This window comes from Equus asinus, chromosome 22, assembly GCF_041296235.1.
Source record: "Equus asinus isolate D_3611 breed Donkey chromosome 22, EquAss-T2T_v2, whole genome shotgun sequence".
Classification (NCBI taxonomy): Eukaryota; Metazoa; Chordata; class Mammalia; order Perissodactyla; family Equidae; genus Equus; species Equus asinus.
In genome coordinates, this window is record NC_091811.1 from 47,360,851 (window position 1) to 47,374,487 (window position 13,637).

Below are 13,637 nucleotides of genomic sequence, written 5' to 3' on the forward strand. Positions count from 1 at the left end.
GACCACTATCTTTCTCCATACAAAAAAATTAATTCAAAATAGATTAAAGACTTGAAGGTAAGATGTGAAACCATAAAATGTGAAACCAGAAAATATAGGTAGTACACTCTTTGACATCAGTCTTCAAAGGATCTTTTCAAATACCATATCTACTCGGGCAAGGTAAACAAAAGAAAAAATAAACCAATGGGACTTCATCAGACTAAAAAGCTTCTGCAGGGCAAAGGAAACCAGGAACAAAACAAAAAGACAACCCACCAACTGGAAAAAAATATTTGCAAATCATATATCCTACAAGGGGTTAATCTCCAAAATATATAAAGAACTCATACAAGTCAACAACAAAAAAACAAATAACCCCATCAAAAACTGGGCCGAGGATATGAATAGACATTTTTCCAAAGAAGATATACAGATGGCTAAGAAACACATGAAAAGATATTCAACATCACTAATCATCAGGGAAATGCAAATCAAAACTACAATGAGCTACCACACCACACCTGTTTGAATGGCTATAATTACCATGACGAAAAACAATAAATGTCAGAGAGGATGTGCAGAGAAGGGAACCCTCATACACTGCTGGTGGGAATGCAAACTGGTACAGCCACAATGGAAAACAGTAAGGAGATTTCTCAAAAAATTAAAAATCGAAATACCATACAACCCAGCTATTCCACTACTATGTATTTATCTGATGAACTTGAAATCATCCATTCAAAGAGACTTATGCACCCTATGTTCATTGCAGCATTTTTAACAATAGCCAAGACATGGAAGCAACTCAAGTGCCCATCAACTGATGAACAGATAAAGAAGATGTGGTATATGGGGCCAACCCAGTAGGGTAGTGGTTAAGTTCACATACTCCATTTTGGCGACCTGGGGTTTACTGGTTTGCATCCTGGGCATGGACATACATACCACTCACCAAGCCCTGCTGAGGCAGCAGCCCACATACAAAATAGAAGAAGATTGGCACATATGTTAGCTCAGGGACAATCTTCCTCAAGAAAAAAGAGGAAGATTGGCAATAGATGTTAGCTCAGGGACAATCTTCCTCACAAAAAAAGATGTGGTATATATATACAATGGAATACTACTTAACCATAATAAAAGACATAATCGTCCCATTTGCAACAGCATGGAAGGAACTTGAGAGTATTACGTTAAGTGAAATAAACCAGACAGAGAAAGACAAGCACCGTATGATTTCACTCTTATATGGAAGATGCACAAACACATGGACAAAGAAAACAGATGAGTGGTTACCAGAGGGGAAGATGGTTGGAGAGTGGGCATAAGGGGTAGAGGGGCACATATATATGGTGACTGACAAATAATAACATACAACTGAAATTTCACAATGTCATAAACTATTATGACCTCAATAATAAATAAATAAATAAATGAAAATAAAATTAAACAAAAAAGGAAATGAGTTAAATATCCAAAAGTAAGGGGTTGATCCAAGAAATCTGACATATCTACACACACAGAAAAAAGGACTGGATTAAAATAGGACATAATTTCAACACTGATCTCCTTTTGACAATATGATTTGTATGAGTTTTCCTATTTCTTTACACGTGCCAGTTTTCCAAATTTTCTACAACGAAAATATATTCCATAATAATTGGAAAAAACAAGCATAATTTTTAATTGAAATAAATCAACATAAAGCCCTACATGTAACTTTAACAAATCTACTTCACAGGAATAGTAAGAAAGGATCTGATGAAGGATGACTTGCTGTCACACAGATCCTTGCTTACCGTTCCTGTTCCGTATGACAGCAAGTCATCCTTCACGAGACCTTTCATCAAGCATCCACCCGAACAAGGTCAGGTATTTCAGTTGTCCATATCCTTACTATATGGTGCTAAAAAAAAATCTGCAAATGATTTTAATAAGTATTAGATGGAAAGGTGTAGATTACAAGAAATCCATGCTGGGCAAACATTTGTTGAGTTAATATGTTCAACTCCAGGGACCGAGAAAACATTGACTATCTAGGATCCATACAGCTGAGGGAAACAGACCTAGTGAAGTGCTACTGATCAAGTCTCAAGAGCAGCAGACGGAGTACCTAGATTTGGTTAGCCCAGAGACAAGAGGGGTAAGACAGGAGGCTGCCGTGGTCATCAAATATGTAAGGAATGTCATCTGGAAGAGGTTTGGGTGAGTTCCACGTCTCTGCAAACAGAGTGGCGGGAAAAAAGTTACAGGCCAGAAAAATCTAGTGCCCAAAATGCAGGGGAAAATTTCTTAGCAAGTAGAAATAACAGCAATAAATCAGGCTGCTCTGTGAAGAACAATCTTCCTTTATCATATATGAATCACGTCACCTAAAAACCCGATGGAGATGGGCAGAGGCACAGTGCTGGAAGCAAGGAGCTCACCTGGTATCAATCACCTGAAGACAAGGTCTGTCCCTGGGGCCAGAAACATACCAAGGGGCAAAACCTTGGAGACGCGACTTCTCCCTTTCTCACTCTGCCTTGCAGAGCCTAAGCCAAGCACCGTGTGAGCGTTAGGATAGCACCCTCCTCTCAAACACAGGCCAAACTGGGAGGAAAGAAACGCAAGTGAGGGGCTTGGGAAGCTATGCCGATTCTTTGGAGCTGAAGATGGAATAAGACGAGGCCTTAAAGCCCTGAGAGTAAGCCAGATAGAGAGTGACTAGGAACCTTGGTCTCTGTGTCAGCTTGCTCTGTTTTCTTCTTCACATCTATTTGCTTCTGTTTGCCCTTTAGTATACAGTAAAGATTTGCCAAGTCCCAGGCTGCCTCATCCCTCATAAGAGAAACCAAGAGGTTTCTGCCCACATCCGAACAGGGTCATTAAAGCCTTTATGTACATACCAGCACTTCACACATATAAACTCTTTAACCTTCACAGCAACCTATAAAGTGGGTACTATTATTATCCCAGGATGAAAACAATGAGGCACACGGAGGTTGTATGACTTACTCAAGGTCTAGAGAGAGTAAGCGGTGGTGTAGGTATTCAAAATATGAACGTGAAGGAACTTTTATTGTCAGAACTGTGGTTATTCTTTCAGGAAAGAATCATTTTAAGCTCATTTTAAAGTCATTTAAATCATTTGGTGTTATTGTGTAGCAATTTATGTGTATGCCAAGTGTCATGAATGAATTTCTTTTTCCTCCTCCCCATGACTCCCACTAGCTCTCCTAATCATGCTTCTACACGTGCGAGAAGCCGGGAGCTACGAGACAGCATGTTGATTCAACACACATCCAGGAAAACAGCTGTAACTACTGCAATCCACGAGTGCATTGAAAAAGTTGTCTGTCAGTGATTAAAATTATAAGACTATTAAACTCTAAACCCAGGCAATTTCCTAAAAAAATAAAATACAGTATTTTTGAGGCTAACTATTCAGAAATTAAGAAGTATGTTTGACTTTAAGACTGAGGAAGATATCTCATGAGGAATTCGGTAATTAATAAATTTGTTTTAGGAAGGGTGACTTCTGTGTGCTCTTAGCAACATCAAAGGCAGCAGCTCCCGCTTTTAGGCAGATCTCAATTACTTGTGTTTGTGATTTTGCATAATGCAGCAAAATTATTCGAGCTGTTTTAAACCAATCTTGTATATTGCGTCTCCTGCTTTGTTTACTTCTCTTTAATGTGTTCATTTAACCAGATAGAAACGAAAACACAAGAAACTCCAGCAGCCACACTTACCTATGATCCAAGTGGTGAATGGAGAGAATGACTCCGGAGTTTAAGTGGGTCTGTTTCAGGGTCACCAAGATGGTAAATTCATGTTTATTTCTCAGCTTCTGAAAAAACTGTTCAGCTGTAGCAGTGGATGCTTTTATACTTCTGGGAGTATCTAAAAAAGAAATAAACATACACTAAGAATAAACCAGAATTTGGTTTTATAAAGTACCCTTTACATGCGACATTCTTCTAAAAACATTATCAAGTAATAACTGAGAAATACTAGGTTTCAGACTCTCCCAGTAAATTCTTTCAACGAGATTTTATGCTACGTGTAACATAGGACAGTAAAACCACAAGACATACTGAACTGGTATTTCAGGAATCTTTCTTCAAAAACGTCACCTTTGAGGCAAAGAATCCAAAAGAACTCTCTTTGAAGAGGTGTACTCCCAAGTTTTCTCCTTACACACTTCCTATATCCTGGATACCAAAGCCACGTCAGTGTCAACAATGAACAAAAAGATGTAGTTCTTAGAATAGGACCTAAAAGACCACGATACAGCCATTTAGCTTTTCTGACACCTCATGAGAGGAAATTGGATTTAAATCTATGTACCACCTTCCACATTGATGTCTCTAGCCAGAAGGCTCTCTATAAATAGATTTTTTTAAAAGATCATTGAAATTAGTCACTCTCAGCCTTCTGTGCAGTGGATGAAACATTAAGATCAAATTATCTTACCACATTTGTTGAAAGAAATATGTAGAACCAATTCCCATGTCCCTCTCCCCAGGCTTAGGGAAAGCCTAGCCAAGGGAGGCTTGCCCAGGAAAGGAGGAACTTTCACCCTGCACTTCCATCTGGTTTAGTTTTGCACTCTGACCTCAGGACCCAAAGGACACAAGGGAAATAGACAGGCAGAGAAATGGATTTAGTAGATAGGAAAAAGCTATCATTCAAGCCATCTGCTAACTGAGTAAAGGCTCTCCTATTCATAGTATGTGCAAAGGGGTGATGGGAGCCAGAAACAGTTTCTGTTGTTACCAAATCATTCTCCTCTTTTTTATGCTTTAGACTAGGTAGACTAGGTAAGTAGTTCTCAGTGAGGAAACTACTGCCATTTGGAGAGAACAATCCTTCCTTGTGCAAGACTGTCCCAAGAACTGCAGAATATTTAGCACCCCTGGGTCCCAGGCCCACTAAATGCCAAAGGCAACCAATCCCTGGTCATTGTGACAACCCAAAGTCTCCCACACATTTCCAAGCATTCCCTCGGGAGCAGTGCAGCAGAAATATCAGTGAGAACCACAAACTTGATGAAACGGACATGATAAAATTAATCCTACCTTTCTAGCCTAACAAATATATGGAATAAAAATGTAATCACCTGCTCTGCGTCCATCACTGGGAACGCGCAGACATAGAGAAGCCCTCAAGATACCCATAAAATAGAGGAAGCGACAAATAATCCCAATACAATGAACAAAGTGCTGCCATACCCATAGGTACAAAGTGTTGCTGGATCACAGAGGGAAAAGTAGCCAACATCATCTGGACGGAGGATTTCATAGAAGAGAAGGCCTTTGATCAGAAGTTCACCAGGTAGAGAAGAGAGGGAAAAGCACTCCAGTCAGAGGAATGGCTTGTGAAAAAGCAGAGAGGTGTGAGAGGGCATGACATGACTGAAGCAGTGAATAGGAGACAATATGAGAGGGAGTTGGACAGAAAAGCTAGACTGCATAGGTAGGACACGGACACTGTGTGCCAATGTAACGGACACCTGTTGTTTCTGTCAGCATCATCAGTTTACCCTCTTGGTTAAAACAAAACAAACTCCTCTTTACCACTGAAAAATGACCCCTCCCCACTCTTAACCCAGGCCTTCTTCTCTGCTAGAAGGGCCCCAACCAGAGCATCGCCTATCCCTGTTCGCAGTACTTGATTCAGGAACAGGCCCCTAATCCAAGGCAGTGAAGTCAGGCCCAGGATATTTGTTCAAAGTTTTAGAAAAAAGAAACTTTCTGGTTTCCAAAAAGAAACTTCCTTGGTTCCACTCAATATTCACAACTCAAAAGCATAACAATAATCTGCGATTTCTGCCAGGTCAAAGTAACAGTTTCTCCCCAGACTCCATCAGGGATAAGACAGGCTGTGGAGGGGATTCCAGGCAATTCCCCCTAGCTCCAAAACCTTCTGCCTTTTTAAGGAAGCATACAAAATGTAATCCTACGCAAATAATTCATCTAGTGTTAACTTTTAATCCACTCTAATTTATATACAAGTGAATCATTCACAAACTTCATTACTTCATTTTAATATGATAGATAAAAACAAATAAAATTATAAATATTTATTATGCTTCCCCCCTTTTCAGGCAGGTGGAGCCTGAGCAGCATCCTTTGTCTTGCCGAGCAGGATGATAGATGGGGATGCAAATGAGAGAAACAGAGAAAGGACTACACTGAATACAGAAAGGACGATCAGACCCACAGAGATATCTAAAGCTGTGGCCCAGAGAGCTTGAGCTCTTATAGTGAGAGAAAAGGAACTTAGAAATAGGTGGCAGCTTCCTTACAAGGTGGAACTTTAGAGAAGAGATGTTTTAAAGAGGATTTTCAGGAAGTTTTGCTGTTTGGTATGCGTAGAAAATGTTCAATAAATCTCTATTATTCTCCATTGCTTTTGGAGTCAGATTTGCAGGGAAAGTTGAAAGGTTGTATTATTTTTGTGGGGTTTTTTGTTTGTTTGTTTTGTTTCCACATGAAATGACATATGAAGATCAACCTTAAGATGAAAGGAAGGAAGATCTAAAAGAATGGATTACATTTGAGTATCATTAGCAAAATGTAAGTCATCATGGTTGAAAATATGCTGAAGGAAACGAGCTAAAGGAAAACTATTTCTTTCCTTCTTTTCTGCTTTATCTCCCCAAATCCCCCCGGTACATAGTTGTATATCTTAGTTACAGGTCCTTCTAGTTGTGGCATATGGGACGCCGCCTCAACGTGACCTGCCGAGCGGTGCCATGTCCGCGCCCAGGATCCGAACCAGCGAAACCCTGGGCCGCCGCAGCGGAGCGCGCGAACTTAACCACTCGGCCACGGGGCCGGCCCCAAAACTATTTCTTAAAAATTGATCCATCTGCATTTTGGAAAAATTTCTTTGGTAGCCGCATGGAAGGTTATCTGAAGAAAGAAAACAAGCGAATATAGGGAGAACACTTAAGAAGCTTTGGCAATTCGGGTGATCCTTGACTTTTCTGTTAGATTTCACATATTTTAAACATCACATTTTCACATCCCAAAACTCCCTTTCCCAAGTTAAATTGATTTTTTTTTTTTTGCTTTGACCAGTAATGGTGATACAGAGCTACTGTTCCTTGCCCAACTTGTCAGACATGTTGACGAGAGAAGGAACAAGTAAAACCTAACAGGGATATTTGCATTGAGATGCTTAAGAAAGTGCTCAAGGAGACCTGCGGAGCAGAACATCCTCCATCCCACCAGCGTGGTAAGTGGGGTCCCATAGGGTCTCTGTCCAGCTTAGACTTGAAGCTTATTCGCTCCTGCAGGGTCACTATTTAGGACAGGATCTCTCACCCTGTCCACCTGCTCCTCTCAACCCATTACCTTCCTGTTTTGTTCCCTCTATGAATGTAGGGTGACCTGCAGGAAAGGGGAACCCTTCAGCATGAACATGGCCAGGAGAAGTCCCTTTCAGCTCATGCTGTAGTGGCAGGAAAAATAATATTCTTTTTCCCATCCTTATTAACCAAGTTATTGCACAGAGGTTTGAAAACAAGGGCTTGCATGAAAGTCCCATCTGGTTGCAGTGAGGGGCAATGTGGAAGGCCAATGGGAAGAAGAAAACCCAGCCTGGCTGGCCAAGGCCTCAGGAGGGTCTCCCCACCTGGCATCCTCAACCCAGAGGGCCAGGACACAGGGAAAGATTTTTAAGTTAGCTGCATAGTGATGGAGCAAGCAACTACAGGAAATATAAGTCACGACTTCATCATAATTTTCAGTTCTCTGTCAAGAGAACACCATGTCCCACCAACTCTTACCTCACTCTAATAATATTTAAATTTATCGTTCCCCTTACAAACATATTTTCAAGAATTCATTATGCCTGAGTCCAGGAAGGATTTAAGAGGGCCTAAACTCTGTGAGTAGCATCAGAATGAACAGGAGAGGTAAAATTCAAGAGATAGTTAAAATTCAAGAGATACTTAGAAAGTAGGCTCTAAAGAGTTTGGTCACTGATAAAACACATGCAAAAGGTAAAAAAAGGGGAGAAAATTGAATCCCATTGAATCCAAAGTTTCTAGCTTGAGAGACTGAATGAAAGGAAATGGAGTAGGAGCATGATGGTACCCAGATGGGATTTCAGTTTTAGAAATGGTAATTTTGAGGTGCTATGGGGCATGCATGTGGAAGTGTCCAGGAGGAGGCTGGCTCTACAGAATTTGATCTCAAGAGAGAGGTCAAGGTTGGCAATACAGATTTAGAAGTCATCAGAATATGGTAGCTAAAGTCATAGGAGTACCTGAGAAAATCACAGGAATCACAGGAATGAGAGGAGGATGAAAGGATGGACCACAGAAACACTAAATCTGTAGCAGAGCAGGGACAACATACATAACTTTACACACACACACACACACACACACACATAATGCTGCACACCTGATACTATACAAACTTCATCCTTCAAAAATGTGTATTAATAGATTTTCCCCCTTTGAACCCACATTCCATTTTGTTCTCACAAAGCCCTGGACACTTAACGGGGGCAATTGTTACTATTTCCTTTTTCAACGAGTAAACAAGCCAAGGAACAATCCCATGGCTCACCCTAAGGCACCCAAGTTAAAGGTGTAAGGGGATGACAATTTCCGGCCCAGGGTTCTTTCCACTAAATTGCCTCCTGAACAGGCATCTTTTATCCATGCTCAACTGCCACTCACAAACAGAAATGCAAATAAGAGAGCAGCAACACAGAAAATAATATAGAAAAAGTAATTATATAAGATAACATTTTTAGTTCCTTGAGTAGTGATTTTAAGAAAGGTCACTTTCCCCATTTGCAATTCTGTTTCCCAATTCATAAAATTAGCATTTCCGCCTTCTATTTTCATCTCAAGGATTATATAATGTTCAGAGAGACTTCTGAGTTCCCATGATTATTACTATAAGATCTAATTCTGCTACTCACCAGAAAATCAAGTCAAAGAAACCACCATGTGAGAATTTACTTTACTTTATTTTTGTTATCATTTCAGTTTTCATAACTGATCATTTAATTCAGGTATGTATTAAGCAATTTCTCAACAAAGCCTATGATTGGTTAAGAACCAAACATAGAAAAATAAAGCATGGTGGTTATAAGAACAAACTCTGAACCCAGAAGAATGAGGCTCCAATGCCAGCTATGCAGATTATTAGCCGTGCTTGGCATGTGGTGAACACCATGTGTTAGTTTTGGGGATTATAATACTTATTATTATTATCACTCTCTCAAGTAACGAGACTGCAGACCTGACTAAAACTACCACCCTTGTGGTGATTTTCTGAGCTTACTCTCATTCTAACTATCCCAAACTCAGCCACAAAGGATCATTTTCTATATTTGAAAATTGACATAAAAGTTTTTTGCAATCAAATTATTCTTAAGATAAAATCCTGCCTACCACTCTCTGTGTCTTGAGAACTATGAGCGATCATTCCCTTATAAACAAAATTAATCTAAAGTGAATTTCTTTTCAAAGAGGAGCTCATCAAGATTACTTGAATTGCCTCTTCAGAGAAAAACAGGCTGAGAAAAGGGGGCTTTAAACACTACTACTAAGTCCTATAGAAAAGCCTATAACTCGCCCACGCTGTATTAGGTCTTTTTAATTAGAGAACTGCTTGAGTTTCAAACAAAAATTTGTTTTAGAATTTTCCATTTTTATTATGTGCAAAGCCTAAAACTCCCACTAAGAAAACAACTAGTAGCAGTTTAAAGCAGTTATTAATAAACAATGAAGCAGCTCAGAAGCAATTACATCAAAATACTCATTTTTAGTCATGGGACTACCAGGATGGAGGGATGTGTTCATATGTGGATGCAATAACAATTTCTAGGGATTTAAACAATGTGCTATGTATTCTCCATATACAATGTTAAGAGGAGAAAGGAGAGCGAGAGAGAGACTGGTTTATTTCTAAAATAAACTGTACCTTAATGCAATTATGTGTGTGGTAGTAAATATGAGTGTTGACCGAAAAGGAGAGTCAAACTGGAACTTCTTTAAGTATTTTTAATATTAGTAGTAAAAGTAAAGAGAAGGGATTTGTCCATCTTCCAATAACAAAGAAATCGGTAAGAATTATTTTCTTCCTTAACACTTAAACTGCAGCACTACAGTTGGCAACATGAGCCAAATAAGTCTTTGCCCACTGACAGGTCTCTGTCCCATCTGCAGTGTGTAGAAACCTAAATTGATTTTCCCCCACATAACCAGACCAATAAAAACACCATGCACAAATTCGATTATAAAAACAGTCTAATCTCAGCCATAGAATGGTTGACTTAGAATGTTCCAAAACTCATCAAATTACCCTTTTTGAAAAGTCTCTAACTATGAGAAGTTATTGTCTTCTAAATTTAGGTTAGAGATATACGAAGTTAGAACTATTATCATAGTTACTGTCCATGGCTCTTACTCGCCCTTCAACATACCCATGCCTTTATAGTGCAAACTTTCAGGACAAAATAATAGTAACAATTTTAAAAGCCATTAAAATTTTATTAACACTGTATATGCGGTTTGCAAAGTCCTTAAACATAAACAAAATCATTTAAGCCTCACAGTAACTTTGAATAAATGGGATTATTAGCTCCATAGTAATAGAAATTACAGATGAGGAAAGAGAGGCACAGTGCAGCCAACACACTTGTGATTATCACCCTAATTAGTGGCTCAAAATCAAGCTCATTTCTATGAACTTACTACATTAGAAAATTGTTGGTTCAAAACCTCGGGAACTTCTGGGTGAAATCTGAAATTGGCCCCATACATGGAGGGCGAGGAGAGACCGAAGAAAGAGGCAGACCACTCCAGACTGGTAGGTGGCACATTAAATAAGCAGGAGAACTTACACACAAGGCTTCTCTCGGGAGCTGCAAGACGAGCAGATCTCCGCCCACGACCGCCAGAATCTTTAAAATTTTGAGAGACGCCTTAACTGGGTTCAGTCATGCATACCGTCCAAATGGTCTCAACAACACTTTGTTTCTCAAGGCTGCATGCTCGAAAACACCTCCCACAGTGGGAACAGTGGGCAGAAGGTATACTCCAAGGACAGGGTGGGGGCAAGAAGCCTCCGATTGCCCAGGTCCAGCTCACGCGTCAACCAGCAGCCATGTCCTCTCAATGACCTCCTCCACCAGAACCAACAAAAGCAATTATGGATATAATTGAACAAATCCACCAAATCCATGTCGCAGAACCAGGATCCCAACCCAGGCCAATGTGTTTCCTGTTATTACACAATGGTGCCCACCCAAGACAATGGTGATGCACACTCTGGAGAACAGATAAACCCTCGTTTTAAGTTAACTTTTATAAAAGTATATTCTGAAGATAAGTAAATACATTTCTCTTGATCTTTGAATAAATTTAGGTTTTTCAAGCCTACAAAACTATTCACATCATATAATCTCTCAGCTAGATACTCTAAACTATTGAGACACAAACCGCACTAAATTTTAAAACCAAAAGCTTTTTAAAAAGATAATTTTCAAATAATTCTCCTTCAAAAGTTATTGGGTAAAATGGATGAGTAATCCACAACTTTTCATGGAACAAACCCATATGTAAGAGTGAGATGACACCCTCACTCTACAGACATCTAAATGCCCTTTACATTACTAGGTTAAGGGACCCCAAGGACATACTCTTGGAAAGTCAACTAGGAAATTTCCCTTCTACATTGTATTCCCATTAAACCCCAAAACAGTCTCAAAAGTTTCTTCCAAATCCACAGCTAATTATAATTTGATTCAATGCACAATAAACATACGTATCTTCACGTATTATTTACAAAAATGTTTGTTGGCTTAATGTTGTGAATATTCAACCACATAAAAACATACATAAAACATAAATATAATCAGAAATCAGAAACAGAAGCATCAACCAACCATTCAAAGACACAAAAACAAATAATAGGTTCTATGCCTGGATTTAGCAACTAAATCGTTGACTTTAAGCAAATCATTTATGACTCATATGTTGGAATTTTCATTAATAAAGTAGAACAAAATGGAGTCAGAATGTAGGGGGGCAACAAATTATAAAACATCTCTATCATTTGAAGCATAAAATTAAAATATTAAAATTTTATACAAAACAGATATAATACAAGTTATTAAGTTATTCCATTTTGTTTATTTCAATTCCATGCTAACAAGTAACTTTCTAATAATAATTTGGCTTCCCAGGTATGTTTTCCTTTAAAGAGAGCAGTAGTGATTGACTAGTATGAGCATTCTGGTTTAATTCACTGTAATAATCCTCACTGTAGATTAAAATTAAAATTGGCACTTGAATTTATAAGCAGCTTTTGGCTAGTGTTTAGAAGTTCCTCAGAACCTCACCAGCGAAGATACTGCTGTTTAGTTACCAGCAAAATGAAGAAGGAAAACAAGCCAAAATAGTGTTCCTCTTTATCATCTCTTCTCCCAACTGCAATAATGTTCAAGGATAAAGCCAAATAGGCAGAAATATTAAGCAAACAAAAGGGACAATGATAATTGACCACGATGACGATGACAATGACGATGGTGACAATGTCACTCACAAGTTTAACAGAGTGGTTGCATTCCTCTGATGATCCTGCCTTATTACCTGTAAATAGCAGTCTCAGCAACATCATTTGAACACATGTAGCAGATTTATGAATCAGTAATTTGCAGAACTTTATTTAAACCAACCCAAAATATCATATCAAGTTGAACACAAACTGAATGCATACAATTTGTCAGCTAATATCACAAGCCAGTGTCTTAAATACATAAGGAAAATTAAATTCATGGACTATCATAATTTACAAAACATGCTTCTGCCTTCAACAATAGCCATTGAAAAACTGAATCAATGAAATGTTTGAATTTCTTTAAAAAAAAAGAAAAAACGAGTTTTCACTGATCTCACCTTTAATAGTAGATTAAAAGACTCAACTGCACCTTTGCATACTGACACCAATTATTGGTGTATGAGGTACTGCTTAAATTGGCAAATTACTCACCTTAACAGTAAAGTGTATAATTTTATGACATGTAATTTTTCTCTCTTGTGAATTATCCCATCTGTATTACCTAGCTATATCTTAAATACATATATAATACTCTTTGTAAAGTGTTTATCTATTACGAGAGTAACTATAAGTGTAAAAGAGAAACATATATAAATTTTTCTTTTAAGTGAAAACTGAATCACAAGTCATTCCTTTATTTTCCTTGAGGTCTGATCAAATATAAGAATGAAAGAGAAAAAAAATTTCTATCCAAAAAGCTGGCTATCTTTTTATTCACATGTGCTGGTGTTTTGGCTTTAGTAGAATTATTAGTGTAAAAAGAAGAAAACATGAGGCTGACCCAGTGGCACAGTGGTTAAGTTTGCACACTCCGCTTCAGTGGCCTGCGGTTCACAGGTTTGGATCCCGAGCACAGACCTACACACTGCTCATCAAGCCATGCTGTAGTGGCGTCCCACATACAAAACAGAGGAAGATTGGCAAAGATGTTAGCTCAGGGCCAATCTTCCTCACCAAAGGAAAAAAAAAGAAGAAGAAGAAAGCATAACAAGATGAAGGTGAGATTTCTATTACGTATCTTTAATATTTGAATGATACCTATTAATTGACAAGAATAAGGAATATGGATATATAATATAG

At 38.6% G+C, this 13,637-nt stretch overlaps 1 protein-coding gene across 4 annotated transcripts in view; it reads right to left on the reverse strand.

Moving 5' to 3' along the window:
• NELL2 (neural EGFL like 2) overlaps positions 1–13,637 on the reverse strand; it is a 355,809-nt gene that overhangs the window by 253,413 nt on the left and 88,759 nt on the right. For all 4 annotated transcript variants that reach the window (XM_070494724.1, XM_014836288.3, XM_014836289.3 and 1 more), the window contains one exon: positions 3,714–3,864. In XM_070494724.1, coding sequence (XP_070350825.1) covers positions 3,714–3,864 — 151 coding nt within the window. The remainder of the gene's footprint in view (positions 1–3,713; positions 3,865–13,637) is intronic.